The sequence below is a fragment of the Primulina huaijiensis genome, chromosome 3 (assembly GCF_012295235.1).
Source record: "Primulina huaijiensis isolate GDHJ02 chromosome 3, ASM1229523v2, whole genome shotgun sequence".
NCBI classification, from domain to species: Eukaryota; Viridiplantae; Streptophyta; class Magnoliopsida; order Lamiales; family Gesneriaceae; genus Primulina; species Primulina huaijiensis.
The window spans coordinates 7,314,736-7,328,345 of record NC_133308.1 but is presented as its reverse complement, the minus strand read 5'-3'; the positions used below and the strand labels follow the sequence as shown (position 1 = coordinate 7,328,345).

Genomic DNA, 13,610 nt, shown 5'->3' with positions numbered 1-13,610 from the left:
GTATTCTTCCAAGAAAAATTATGGTGATTTCTCCATCCTTCATTTATGTGGATATATATGGATCATATTTTTTTCTCCATTGATTTCCCACAAAACTCACCGCTTCTTCATAAAAAATGGGTTGTTCCTCGATGGCTATTACTTGGACTTTATTTGATTGATTTCGTTCCGGTTGAGAGAATTTATGGGCAAAACCATAAAATTTGGCCTTACAAGGTTTTGTTGATGCCGATATGGGTGGTGACCTAGATGGCAGAAAAATACCATTGATTATATGTTTACACTAGGTGATACGACAATAAGCTGGGTATCTAAGTTGAAAAAGAAAGTTGGGCTTTCGACCACTGAAGTTGAGTACATTGCATTACAGAAGCTAGCAAAGAGATGATATGGTTGAGATACTTTGTAGATGAACTAGGCCATAAGCTTGATAATAGCATTTATATTATGACAATTAGAGTGTTATTCATTTAGCAAAAATCATGTTTATCATGCTAGTACAAAACATATACATGTTCGGTACCATTTCATTATATCGGTACTGGAAGATGAAATCTTGATGCTTGAGAAGATTCCTAGAAGTAAGAATCCAGCTCATATGCTCACAAAGATTGTGACCATTGACAAACTGAAGTTTGTTCAACTTCAGTCGGGATGCAAGTATAAAAAGAGAGATATGAGCTACTGCATTGATGGTTTGAAAACATAATTGAAATCAAGTCTTCAAGTAGGAGAATTGTTAAAATTTGTAAGAGCCCAGTTCCCAAGCCCAGCCCATTTGTTTTAAGTAAATAAGTTAAATAATAATAATTAAAAAAAAAGAAATGTGAAATTTTGTTTTCTCTCTCCCCGTAGCCGAAGCTTCTTTCTCCTTCTTTGTCAAACAATTTTCGTTCCTTTTACTGTCGATTGTGGTCACACCGGTGATCAAAAAATTACAGTAAATACATATTCGGAATCCTTTCGACGAGAGCTATCCATTGATACCAAAATTTCGCAGAAAACTCGCGACTCTCGGAAACCCGTTAGAGACCGCCGCATGTTTTCGCCGGAAAAGTTGGAAGAAAGCTTGGGTTATGTTGTTTGAAGCTTAAATTCGAAGCTTTGAGCAATTTTCGAAATTTCAGAGGTATAATTATGATTTTAGGGTTTCGAATTTTGGGGATTTTAATTCAATTGAGTTCCAATAATTAATATATATTGGATTATTGATTGTAGGTGTTATATCGGAGTCGATTGGAGGTATTAAGCTAATTTTCGAAATTTAATTAGATAATATTTTGAATTTAGCCTATTAATTTGGGAATTTATGATTTTTGAAATTGTTAAATTGTTATTGGGATGTGTTTATAGTATTAGAGATAAAAAATGAAAATTTTGGACATTCCTAGAAAATATCGAAAATTTCTGATTCGGTACGATTGAATTTTCGAAATTTCAAGTTGTCTGGTATTGAGAGATTTAAGTTAAATAAATCGCTATATTTGACTTTGCGATGAGTTTTAGGAATTTTAAAGCCTAAATTATGGATTTTTAGAATTTTAGGCTAAATTAGTGAATCTTGGAAAAATAAATTGAACTTGATATGAAATGTATTATTTGCCACAGGATTGGATTATTCGAGAAATCCTTAAGAAATTTCAGTGGTAAATTAAGGGTTCAGTTGAGGTACGTATGAACTGTTTTCATTACGACGTCTATTATGACGTGAGATGACGTTGAGTATGTTGTAATGAGTTTTGGCGTGCTTTATGTGCTTCTGTGAATACGTGATTGCATTCATGTCTTTATTTGTGTTGATACTATTAATGCATTGCATTTCGAGCCTTGACTCCTTTGATTACTATTGATATTGATATTGATCTATCGAGTTGTTACGTCATCGATGGAGCGGGTGGGTAGGATTAGCACTCCTGATGACTTGCACGAGGGCTGAGCGGGTAGCTCCCGTACCCTCGATGCTACGTGCATGGATGAGTGGCGACTTGATGTTGCGTTGCTACGTTCCTGGCACGGGTGGCCACTGTTACTGTTGTTGATGCGATTCATTTGGACTCTGTTTGGTATCCATTATCGGTTGTTACCCTTCACGTATTGCATTACATTGCATTGTATCGCATTTTACTTGATTTCATTTCATGTCAGTTATATTTGTCGTAATATTACTGGTTCGTCGTACTGGGGCCCGACCCCTCGTTTCTTTTTATGATGTGGTTGTTTTTGATGCCATAGCAGGTTATTCAGGAGGATTTGACGCGTCTGGTGGAGCGTCAAGTAGTGGTGCCCAGTCGTCGAGTCATGGTTGAGAGTTCCCAGATATATACTATATTATAGAGTCATACATTTACCGGAGAGATGCCCCGTGTAGCTGTACTGTTATTTTTACGATGTTTTGAATTGATAGTTGTGTGATCGAGCCTTGCCGGCTTTGCATGTGTTTAGTCCTGGCCAGTGCGGCTATAGGTTGTGAATTGATGTTGTGACTTTATTTCGAGTATATAAATATTATTTGTGATGTTTTGATTTTTTTGGGATGTCCTATTTACGAATAGGTCATGCCGAAATTTCTGTAGGCCCAAAATGGAAAATTTTAATCGCTTTCGCTGTTTACATTAATAAATCCTGGTTGTTTGGTCATTAAATATTAATCAGGAGCACGGGCCCCCACAAAATTTGAACATGTGTTTTTGACGAAAATTGTAGGCAAGAAAAGTGTGCCTATGTTCACATATGACATCCAATGTGAACGTCCACACTACCATCCAAATGATGGCTAACAAATTTTGAATTTACATTTTACTTTCACATTTGATGAGTTTTCTATATATAGAGCTCATTTGTTCATTTGCTAGATATCACATATAAGCTTTCTAAGAATCTCAAGCTCAAGAGAGCAACTTAAGTGATAAGAAAAAATTAGTGTTATCGAGAAATTTTTTTCTCGGTTATGCTCATGTTGGGATTGTGATATGTTGAGTGTTTTGTATATACTTGTAATTTTTTCCCTCTAATAAATATTTGCAGTAGCTTCATGAACGTAGCATATATTGGGTGAACCACATAACCACATAAATATTTGTGTTGTTGTTGATTATTTTATTCTGCATTTTTGGTACTATATTATCATCATGATCGACATTGTTTCGATATATTACTCAACGCTTTAGAAACATTTCCCAGTTTACATCTTCATTTGTATTCATGTTGAGCTATTAGCCTTTTATAGGTCTGGTGGAAGCGTGATGGCTGCCTTCTGTTTGAAAAACAACCTATAGAAAATAAAACTAGCCCAAGATGGAGGCAGGAAATATTGATTAATTAATGCCTTGGCTTGCCTTGCCTTGTATTTTGCAATGAAATCATAAGGATGCATTTTGGTAAGAGACTAGGAGTATCATAATTTCAGGATGAAAAGGTCTTTCAGTACGTTTTTAGGTAAAGTGATATCCATTTCTTTGAGCCTCAATGTTTGAGGAAATCTACTCAGCTTTACAAGTGACATTCCCTTCATGATGTTTTCATCACATATATATTTTTATTTTCATTAACTTAATTGGATCCTGAAAAATATGGTTTAGAAAAATGACAGAGATATATGACCAAGTCATGGACAAGTTACAAAAGAGAATTTTTAAATGCATGCAAGTGGACAAGGAAAGATCTCCTGCATGTAATTGGATGAAAATTTTGTATTTTTTTTTTTTGGAAGAAGAATCCTATTTTCTTCAATATTTCTTTTTTAAGTAGATCTTGTTGTATTATATGTAAAATATGATAATTTGCATGCATTTGTCTTGTTGTATTAACTGTTCAAATGCCATATTCAATGTTTGTCATGAATTTCTTTTCAAGTGTGAGTAATCAAAGTTAAAGATAATTAATGCGTGATCTAAATCATTGATCACATTTGTATTGTATTATATTGTAAGTCATTGCATATAAAAGACACAAATAATACGTTTTGTTTCCTCATGTATCCTCTTGTTCTTTGTCCGGCGGTTTTGTTTTATTGCTCAATATATTTCATCTTTATTCAAAGCTTCCAACAGCTCATCATAATTGATTCTAATCGAAGTCTTTGCATACCATATATTACTGGTACCCAAAAAAATGTGGTAGACCCACACCCAATTTCTCCTCTGCAAAGAAATATTATAATACAAAAACATGTGATCTAAAGATTTGTTGGCCCTACCATTGAGCAAACCTTCGAGTCCAAACTCAACATGACATAGAAGAAAAAATTTGAAGGTGGAGAAACTAGCACATCCCAAATTTAAACAAAGAAGAAGAAGCAAAAGTTGCAGTAACCACATGACAAGACAAAAGGATGATGAAATCTTTTCATCGGAAGTCAAAATGGGAGATGAAAAATTACAACCTGTTTACAGCAAAGGAACTGTAGCTGTGAGAACGAAGTGAGGTAACACCAAATTTATTGTAAATGTCCTCTATGTCCCTGATCTTATTGGACAATTAATTCAAAATGGTTACTCAGTCAATTTTGAAAAAAAAAATGAATGTAAAATAAGGGATCTGAAGAATCTTTTTTATGGCATTTGAGATATGGACATTTGAACTACTATGGACTGAGACTGTTGAAACAGTGAAATATTGTGATTGGATTCCCTAACATTGAACTTTGGACCAAATATGTGAAGGATGTATTTATGGTAAAATGCATCGATTACCTTTTCCTAAGTCTGCTTGGAGAGCAAAACAACCTCTTGAACTGATACATGCTGACATTTGTGGACCAACAAGGACATATATCATCATTTCAAAGAAAAAATATTTTCTTCTGTCTGTTGATGATTTTAGTAGGATGATGTGGGTGTTCTTCTTGGAGTAAAAATCAGAAGCTTTTGCAGTATTTATCTGGTTCAAGAAGATGGTTGAAATACAGAGCAATTTCTAGCTCAAAACTCTTAGAACTGATTGTGATGGGGAATTCTTGTCTAAAGAATTCTCAAATTATTGCAGTCAGGAAGGAATCCAGGGGCAGTTTACAGCACACTACACACCTCAGAAGCATGTTGAAAGCAAAAGTCTTCCCAATACTTTTTGGGCTGCAACTGTCAATACTGCCGTATACATCCTCAACAAATCACCAACGAAGGCCAATCCAAATTAAACTCCTTACGAAACTTGGCACAAGCGCAAACCAGAAATCAGACATTTTTGAGTTTTTGGACGTCTAGCTTATTCCTCTCATTCCTTCACAACAACGAGATAAATTCGACGAAAAAGTTGAAAAATACATTTTTATTGGCTACAGTGATGAATCAAAGGCAAATAGTTTATTTAATTATAAACAAACGAGTTAATTAATAATTTCAACATACATACACTTTGATGAAATGAAAGCTTGAGACTTGGAAAATAAAAATTCAATTGAACCAAAAGAAACAAAAGATTCTGGTGCAAATTCTACTGTGGATCCAGTACACGACCAAAATATTTTTAGCTCAGATTCTAATTCAGAGTCCCCATTGAGAAAGGTACGTTCAATAAGTGAAATTTTTATTTATCAAATGTTGCATTTTTCTCTTGTGAACCACAGAAATTTGAAGAGGTTGTGAAAAATAAGTTTGGCAAAAAGCCATGGATGATGAAATTGATACTATTATGAAAAATCGAACTTGAAACTTGGTTGATCATCCCAAAAATAAAGATGTGGTCGGATTAAAGTACCAAATTCAATGAAGATTGTTCAATCCAAAAACACAAACCTCGGCTTGTTGCAAAAGTCTATTCACAACAGCTTGGGATTGACTTCCATTAAATATTTGTCTCTGTTATGAGAATGAAAACTATTCGCATTGTACTTGCTGTTGTTGAACAAAAAGAATTATCAGTCTAACAACTTGATGTCAAATCAGCTTTCTTATATAGAGAGTTGCAGGAAGAAGTCTACCTAAAACAGCCACAAGGCTACATAGTGAAAGGAAAAGAAAACATGGTACATCACCTTCACAAAGCTCTTTATGGTTTGAAACAAGTACCTCGAGCATGTAACAGTAAAATCGACAGTTATTTTACAAACAAGATTTGCTGGAAAAATTTAACATGTCAATGTGTAATCCTGTCACAACTCCGATGGCCTTAAATGAAAATTTGCTGCAAAAAGAAGGAGCAAAAAAACCAATGCAACAATTTATCGAAGTTTAGGGGGTTCACTGATGTACCTCACAAACACAAGACCAGATACTGTCCACTATGTGAACATGATATCCAGATTCTTGAATTGTTGTTTGGGTATTCAAATATGAGAGGAGAAGCAAGAAGAAAACAAAAATAATGGTTTTGTAGAGGCAAGTGTTGAACACGTTCTCCTTAAGAAGAATTTGCCCTCACAATGTGCTAGAGTTGGTGGCAATCGTCTCCCAAGATACAACTACAACACTTGAATAATGAGTACTCAAATATTCAAGTTCTATCACAAGGAAATGAAGGAACTCTCTCTTGTTGAAGAAGGAAGAAGAAGAAGAAGATATGCTAATGATGTTATGTATTTTTGTATGTGTTTTGATTTTCAATAAATCAAACATTTAATGTTTTTTCAAGTGAAAAGACATGAGCTTTCATTCATAAGGATGTCCCTTGGCCATTGTAACTGACCACAATCATCAAACAATGCCAAGGAAATGAAAAGATGCAAGAAAATTCGAAGGGACACGAAGGCCTGCAAGGGCGCCCGCTGGCTCCTGCGCGTGCGCGCGCTGCCGAGCGCTCTCGGCAGGCGCTCGGCAGACGCGCGCACTTGCGCGCAGGTGCGCACCTGTTACTGCCAGGCGCGCGCACTTGCGCGCAGATCAACGCGCAGGTGCGCGTCTGCTACTGTTCACGACCTTTTTTTTCTTTTCCGTCCCTCACATGTTCCGACTACTCGTTTGAAGTTCTTTCAACATTCGATGAACTTGTTTCGAGTTTAATTCAGAACCACCGAACTTAATATTCATTCATTAAGCTTCGCTTTTTTTTTCGAATTTTTTCAATCAAACACATTGATTAATTTGCTTAATTTTCATTCATTAAGCATCAAAATTTTCCAACAATCCCCCACATGAATGAAATTAATGCATGAATGCTCGTGATGCATAAGAGAGAGTATATACGAAAAATTATCATATCAGGAGATGTGGCTTTTGGCTTTGAACCTTCCATAGTGGAATACAATCGGATTTACTAGGCCACGAAGTGAACGTGATGTCTTGAACTTCTAGGCGGGTCATGTAAACCCAGACAACTGTACCCACATGATAACCTTTCTTCCATTTCCATTTTGTTTTATCGGTTGTGTCCGTTTTGGCCATGGAACACATCTTGGCTTCATACGTGTTTCATCGAGGCGGCCCGTCCTCACACGTACATAGGTGATCTCCTTGTAAAAGGGTATCCTACTTACCCCGCTTTTGCAAGTTACGGAATCATTAAAAGTACAATACTTAACATCACTACCTTTGTAGGCAATTTCACTCATCGTATTAGGAATGAGGAGTGATTCCTCAAGTTCTCATAATTTAGTTTTCCCATTGAACCAAGATCTTGGGATCTCCAATCAACAAGGTTGGGTTGCCACTATGAAAACTTTATTTGGTAGGTTTTAAACCCATTCTTCTTGACAGACAGTACATTTGATCTCTATTTAATGCTTTTGTAAGCGGATCCGCTAAGTTATCCTTTGATTTAATATAATCAATTGATATAACTCCATTAGAGATCAACTGTCGTACAGTATTATGTCTTCGACGAATGTGTCGAGACTTGCAATTGTACATACTGTTTTGTGCCCTTGCAATTACCGACCGACTGTCGCAATGTATCAAGATTGCTGGCACTGGACTTGTCCAACATGGAATGTCTTCTAGAAAGTTGCGAAGCCATTCTGCTTCTTCTGAACCTTTATCTAGCGCTATGAACTCCGATTCTATAGTAGATCTAGCAATGCAAGTTTGTTTCGATGACCTCCAAGAGACTGCTCCTCTACCAATGCTAAATACATAGCCGCTGGTGGATTTGGAGTCCTTGGTGTCAGAAATCCAATTTGCATCACAGTATCCTTCAAGTACTGTAGGATACCTTATGTAATTTAGTCCATATTCTGATGTGTGCTTTAAATATCTAAGCACCATTGTCAACGCTTTCCAATGTGCATCACTAGGGTTACTTGTAAACCGACATAACTTGTTAACAGCACAAGCGATATCAGGTCTAGTACAGTTAGTGATGTACATAAGGCTTCCAATAATTCTGGAGTATTCCAATTGAAAACTGGTTCTCCACGATGTTTCGCCAAATGGACATTTACGTCTAAAGGCGTTTTTACTGGGGTAGAGTCATAAGCGTTAAACTTATTTAACACTGTTTCTACATAATGAGACTGAGATAGGACTATTGCTTCTGGAGTTCTAAAGATTTTAATCTCTAGAATTACATCAGCAATACCCATATATTTCATATCAAAATGTTTTGTCAACATTTTCTTTGTACTCTTAATAAACTCTTGGCTATTCCGCATTATTAGCATGTCATCCACATATAGACATACCATCACATAAGATTCTCGAGTGCCTTTAATGTAAACACATTTGTCACACTCGTTAATCTTAAATCCGTTTGACAATACTACCTTGTCAAATTTTTCGTGCCACTGCTTGGGCGCTTGTTTAAGTCCGTATAGTGACTTAATTAAACGACAGACTTTTCTTTCTTGTTCTTTAACAATGAAACCTTCAGGTTGCTCCATATATATTTCTTCTTTAATTTCACCATTTAAGAATGCTGTTTTGACATCCATTTGATGTATTTCAAGGTTATGCAAAGCTGCAATAGCAATGAGCACACGAATGGATGTTATTCTTGAAACTGGTGAGTACGTGTCGAAGAAATCATGACCTTCTCTTTGTCTATAGCCTTTAGCCACAAGCCTGGCTTTGTATTTTTCAATACTTCCATCAACTCTAATTTTCTTTTTCAATATCCATTTGCATCCCAATGGCTTGGTACCTGGTGAAAGATCCACTAGTTCCCAAGTATGGTTTTGCAAAATGGAATCCATTTCAGAGTTGATGGCTTCTTTCCAATAAGGAGCTTCAGGGCTACCCAGAGCATCTTGTATGTTCTTTGGTTCATTTTCCAACATAAAAGTATGGAAATCTGGACCAAAGGACTTTGAGATTCTAGCCCTTTTGCTTCTTCTTGGCTCTTGCTCCTTTGAAGAGCCTTCCAATGGTATAGCATTTTCATTTAGAGTTGGGTCATGTGTAGGTCCTTGACCTTCATGCTCCATCTCAAGTTTTCGCTTGCCAGAACCATTTTCTTTCCTTTCTTTACAAGGAAATATATTTTCAAAAAATACTGCATTTCTTGACTCAATTGTCATGCCCGTATTCATTTCTGCGTTTTCAGATTTGTGCACTATAAACCTATAGGCACTACTATTATGTGCATACCCGATGAATATGCAGTCGACCGTCTTTGGTCCAATTCGCTCTTGTTTAGGCTTTGATATTTCAACCTTAGCTAGAAACCCCCACACTTTAAGGTACTTGTAGGAAGGTTTTTGACCTTTCCACAATTCATAAAGTGACTTGTCATTTTTCTTATGGGGTATCTTGTTCATGATGTGATTAGCCGATAGTATTGCTTCCCCCCACAAGTTTTGGGGTAATCCTGAACTTATTAACATAGTATTCATCATATCTTTCAGAGTTCGATTCTTTCTTTCGGCAATGCCATTCGATTGTGGAGAATAAGGAGCAGTCGTTTCATGAATTATACCCACAGATGTGCAGAATTCATCAAACGGTGCTCTGTATTCGCCCCCTCTATCGCTTTGAACCCTCTTTATATTTTTGCCTAGTTGATTCTCAACTTCGGTCTTATAACCTTTGAATGCTTCAAGAGCTTCGTCTTTAGACCTCAAAAGATATACGTAACAGTACCTTGTATTATCATCAATGAATGTTACGTAATATCTTTTCCCTCCTCTAGTTTGTACAAACTTTAAATCACCAAGATCAGTGTGTATTAGTTCTAGAGGAGTTGTAAATCTTTCAATTGAGTGTTAAGGCGCTTTGGTCATTTTTGCTTCAACACATATTTCGCATTTGTGTGTTGGATCGACGTTGTGTTTAGGTAATAATTCCAGTTTCATTAAACGTTGCAAGGTATTAAAATTTACGTGTCCTAAACGAACATGCCATAAATGAGAACACTCAAGCAAGTAAATAGAACTTTTGTCTTTATTTCTTTCAACAAAATTTTGGCGTATAACCATTACATTCGACTTGAAAAGATTCTCATCGGGATATCTTTTTTCAATAAAATGACCATTCTTGGTCAATACAACCTTGTTAGACTCAAATACTAGTCTAAACCCGTATTTGACCAACAGAGACCCCGACACGAGGTTCTTTCTTATGTCCGGTACATGAAGTGCATCAACAAGAGTTACTTCCAAACCCGATGTCATCTTCAGTACCACATTTCCGGTGCCCACCACCTCAGATGTAGCAGAGTTCTCCATGTATAGTTTTCTCCCGGTCGATGGAGTGTATGTGGAGAACATCCCCTTGTTGGAGCATATTTGTCGAGTTGCTCCAGTATCAACCCACTACTCGTTGGAGTTTTCCACCAAATTTGCTTCCAAAATAACTGCAGACAAATCGAGTCGAGAAAAATCAAATGGTACCGACCTTTCTTGAATTACGTTGGCTTGAGGATTTCCCTTCTTTGGCTTCCTACAATCCTTAGCCATGTGGTTCGGTTTTCCGCAGTTATAACAAGTGCCTTTGAACTTCTTCTTGTTTGGTGGTTGTTGGCCTTGTTGTGGTTGCTTCTCAAACTTCCTCTTTTTCCCTTGGAAACTCGATTCAACAATGTTCACCCTTGCTATCATTTTACTTGCCTTGGCCTCGTTGCCCTTGTTGTCCTCTTCTATCCTCAATCTCACAATGAGATCCTCCAATCCCATCTCATTTCTTTTGTGGTTCAAATAATTCTTGAAATCCTTCCACAACGGAGGGAGTTTCTCGATCAATGCAGCAACTTGGAAGGACTCGCTTAGACTCATTCCTTCCGCATGAATCTCGTGCAAGATAAGTTGTAATTCTTGCACTTGACTCATCACGGACTTTGAGTCCACCATCTTGAAGTCCAAAAATCTCCCAACAATAAATTTCTTCAAACCAGCATCCTCCGCCCTGTATTTCTTATCAAGCATATCCCAAAGTTCCTTGGCGGTCTTGACTTGACAATACACATTGTACAATGCATTGTCAAGTCCATTGAGGATGTAGTTCTTGCACAAGAAATCACTTTGGTTCCAAGCATCCAAAGCGACCCTCTTGTTGGTGTCTGTCTCGTTTTCAGCAACAGTGGGAGGATCCTCCTTCAAGGACCTTGACAAACTCAATGTTGTGAGATAGAAGAGCATCTTTTGTTACCATCTTTTGAAATCCGCACCAGAAAACTTTTCTGGTTTCTCTCCTGGTGCAACGGTTGCATGTTGTGTTGTAGATGATGATGCCATTGATATTCTTCTTGCAAATGAATAAAAATAAAAAAATCTTCTTAAGATTGTTGTTTGGGTATTCAAATATGAGAGGAGAAGCAATAAGAAAACAAAAATAATGGCTTTGTAGAGGCAAGTGTTGAACACTTTCTCCTTAAGAATAATTTACCCTCACAATGTGCTAGAGTTGGTAACAATCTTCTCCCAAGATACAACTACAACACTTGAATAATGAGCACTCAAATATTCAAGTTCTATCACAAGGAAATGAATGAACTCTCTCTTGTTGAAGAAGGAAGAAGAAGAAGATATGCTAATGATGTTATGTGTTTTTGTATGTGTTTTGATTTTCAATAAATCAAACATTTAATGTTTTTTCAAGTGAAAAGACATGAGCTTTCATTCATAGGGATGTCCCTTGGCCATTGTAACTGACCACAATCATCAAACAAAGCCAAGGAAATGAAAAGATGCAAGAAAATTCGAAGGGACACGAAGGCCTGCAGGGGCGCCCGCTCGCGCCTGCGCGCGCGCGTTGCCGAGCGCACTCGGCAGCGCTCGACAGCGCCTGCCGAGCGCACTCGACAGCGCCTGCCGAGCGCACTCGGCAGCGCTCGACAGCGCCTACCGAGCGCTCTCGGCAGCGCTTGCCGAGCGCGCGCCTGCCTGTGCGCCGATCCGCGCGTAGGTGCGCGTCTGCTACTGTTCACGACCTTTTTTTTTCTTTTTTGTCCCTCACATGTTCCGACTACTCGTTTGAAGTTCTTTCAACATTTGATGAACTTGTTTCGAGTCTAATTCAGAACCACCGAACTTAATATTCGTTCATTAAGCTTCGTTTTTCTTTTCGAATTTTTTCAATCAAACACATTGATTAATTTGCTTAATTTTCATTCATTAAACATCAAAATTTTCCAACTCAAAATTTTCCAACATGAATGACCCAAGTCAAATTCATTTTTCTAATGCTAAACGAATTCTACGATCTTTGTAAGGAACAAAAAATATTGGTATAAAATATATCAAAGAAGATTACAATAGTCTAATTGGCTACACCGCCAGAGACTGGGTTGTATCAATTGATGATAGGAAAAGCACGTCTGGATATGTATTATGTAGTGGTACAAAACCAATTTCTTGGTCTTCAAAAAAAAGACAGTTGCACTTTCATCGCCGAAGCAGAATATATTTTTGCCACTAATTTTGTTTGTCAAGCAATATGGTTACGAAAAGTTCTTAAAAATTTACAACAAGAGTCAGAATGTTCTGTAAGAATATTCTGTTGTAACATATATATTTCCTATTGCTATGACAAAAAATCCTGTTTGCATATAGAACTTCGTCAACATTTCATCAAGAATCTCGTCAATGACAGAGAAATTCAGTCGACTTTTGTTAACACTCGAGCCAGTTACAGACCCCTTCACAAAGCCAGTATCTTCAAAAAAATTGGATCATCTCAAGAATCGTCGTATGTGTATTACAAATTAAAGAGGGGTGTAAAATATAATATTAATAATTTGTATGCATATATCTTGTTGTACTAATTGTTCACGTTGTCAAAAAGTGTAGGCTATCACATGTCATATTCAATATTTTGTCATGAATTTGTTTTCAAGTGTGAGTAACCAAAGTCAAGGATAATTAATGCAAGACATGCGTGATCTAAATCATTGATCAAATTTGTATTGTATTATATTGTAAGTCATTGCCTATAAAAGACAGTCGATGATGTAAAGAAGTAGTGAAGAAAAAATACATTGTGTTTCCTCCTTTATCTTCAGGTTCTATTTTTTATTGCTCAATATATTTCATCTTTATTCAAAGCTTCCAACAGGTCATAATCATAATTGATTCTAATAGAAGTCCTTGCATACCATATATTACTGGTACCCAACATTAGAATCGGGATATTGGTTCCTGTCGTCTGTTTTTTCAGAATGCTTTGACAGACATATCCTCTACGAGTTCAGACTCCAGACATCATGGATTACTGGAAAGAGTTGGCTGATGATGTAAGCTTGTGCAGCCTTTTTTAATCTGATGTGTACCTTTTTATTTAATTTTATGTTGGCTTGACTATTATATATGT

General features: G+C 36.8%; 1 protein-coding gene and 1 long non-coding RNA gene across 2 annotated transcripts; one reads left to right on the top strand and one right to left on the bottom strand.

Annotated features, from left to right (window-relative positions):
* The first annotated feature begins 894 nt into the window (after positions 1-894).
* LOC140973431 (uncharacterized) lies at positions 895-2,620 on the top strand. Its single transcript, XR_012174628.1, has 2 exons — positions 895-1,668; positions 2,236-2,620. It is a non-coding gene; the product is annotated as an uncharacterized lncRNA (long non-coding RNA).
* A 7,998-nt stretch (positions 2,621-10,618) lies between these two features.
* Positions 10,619-11,440, bottom strand: LOC140972443 (uncharacterized). Its single transcript, XM_073434869.1, has one exon. It carries the CDS (start codon positions 11,438-11,440, stop codon positions 10,619-10,621), a length of 822 nt encoding a protein of 273 aa, XP_073290970.1.
* Between the last annotated feature and the right edge of the window lie 2,170 nt (positions 11,441-13,610).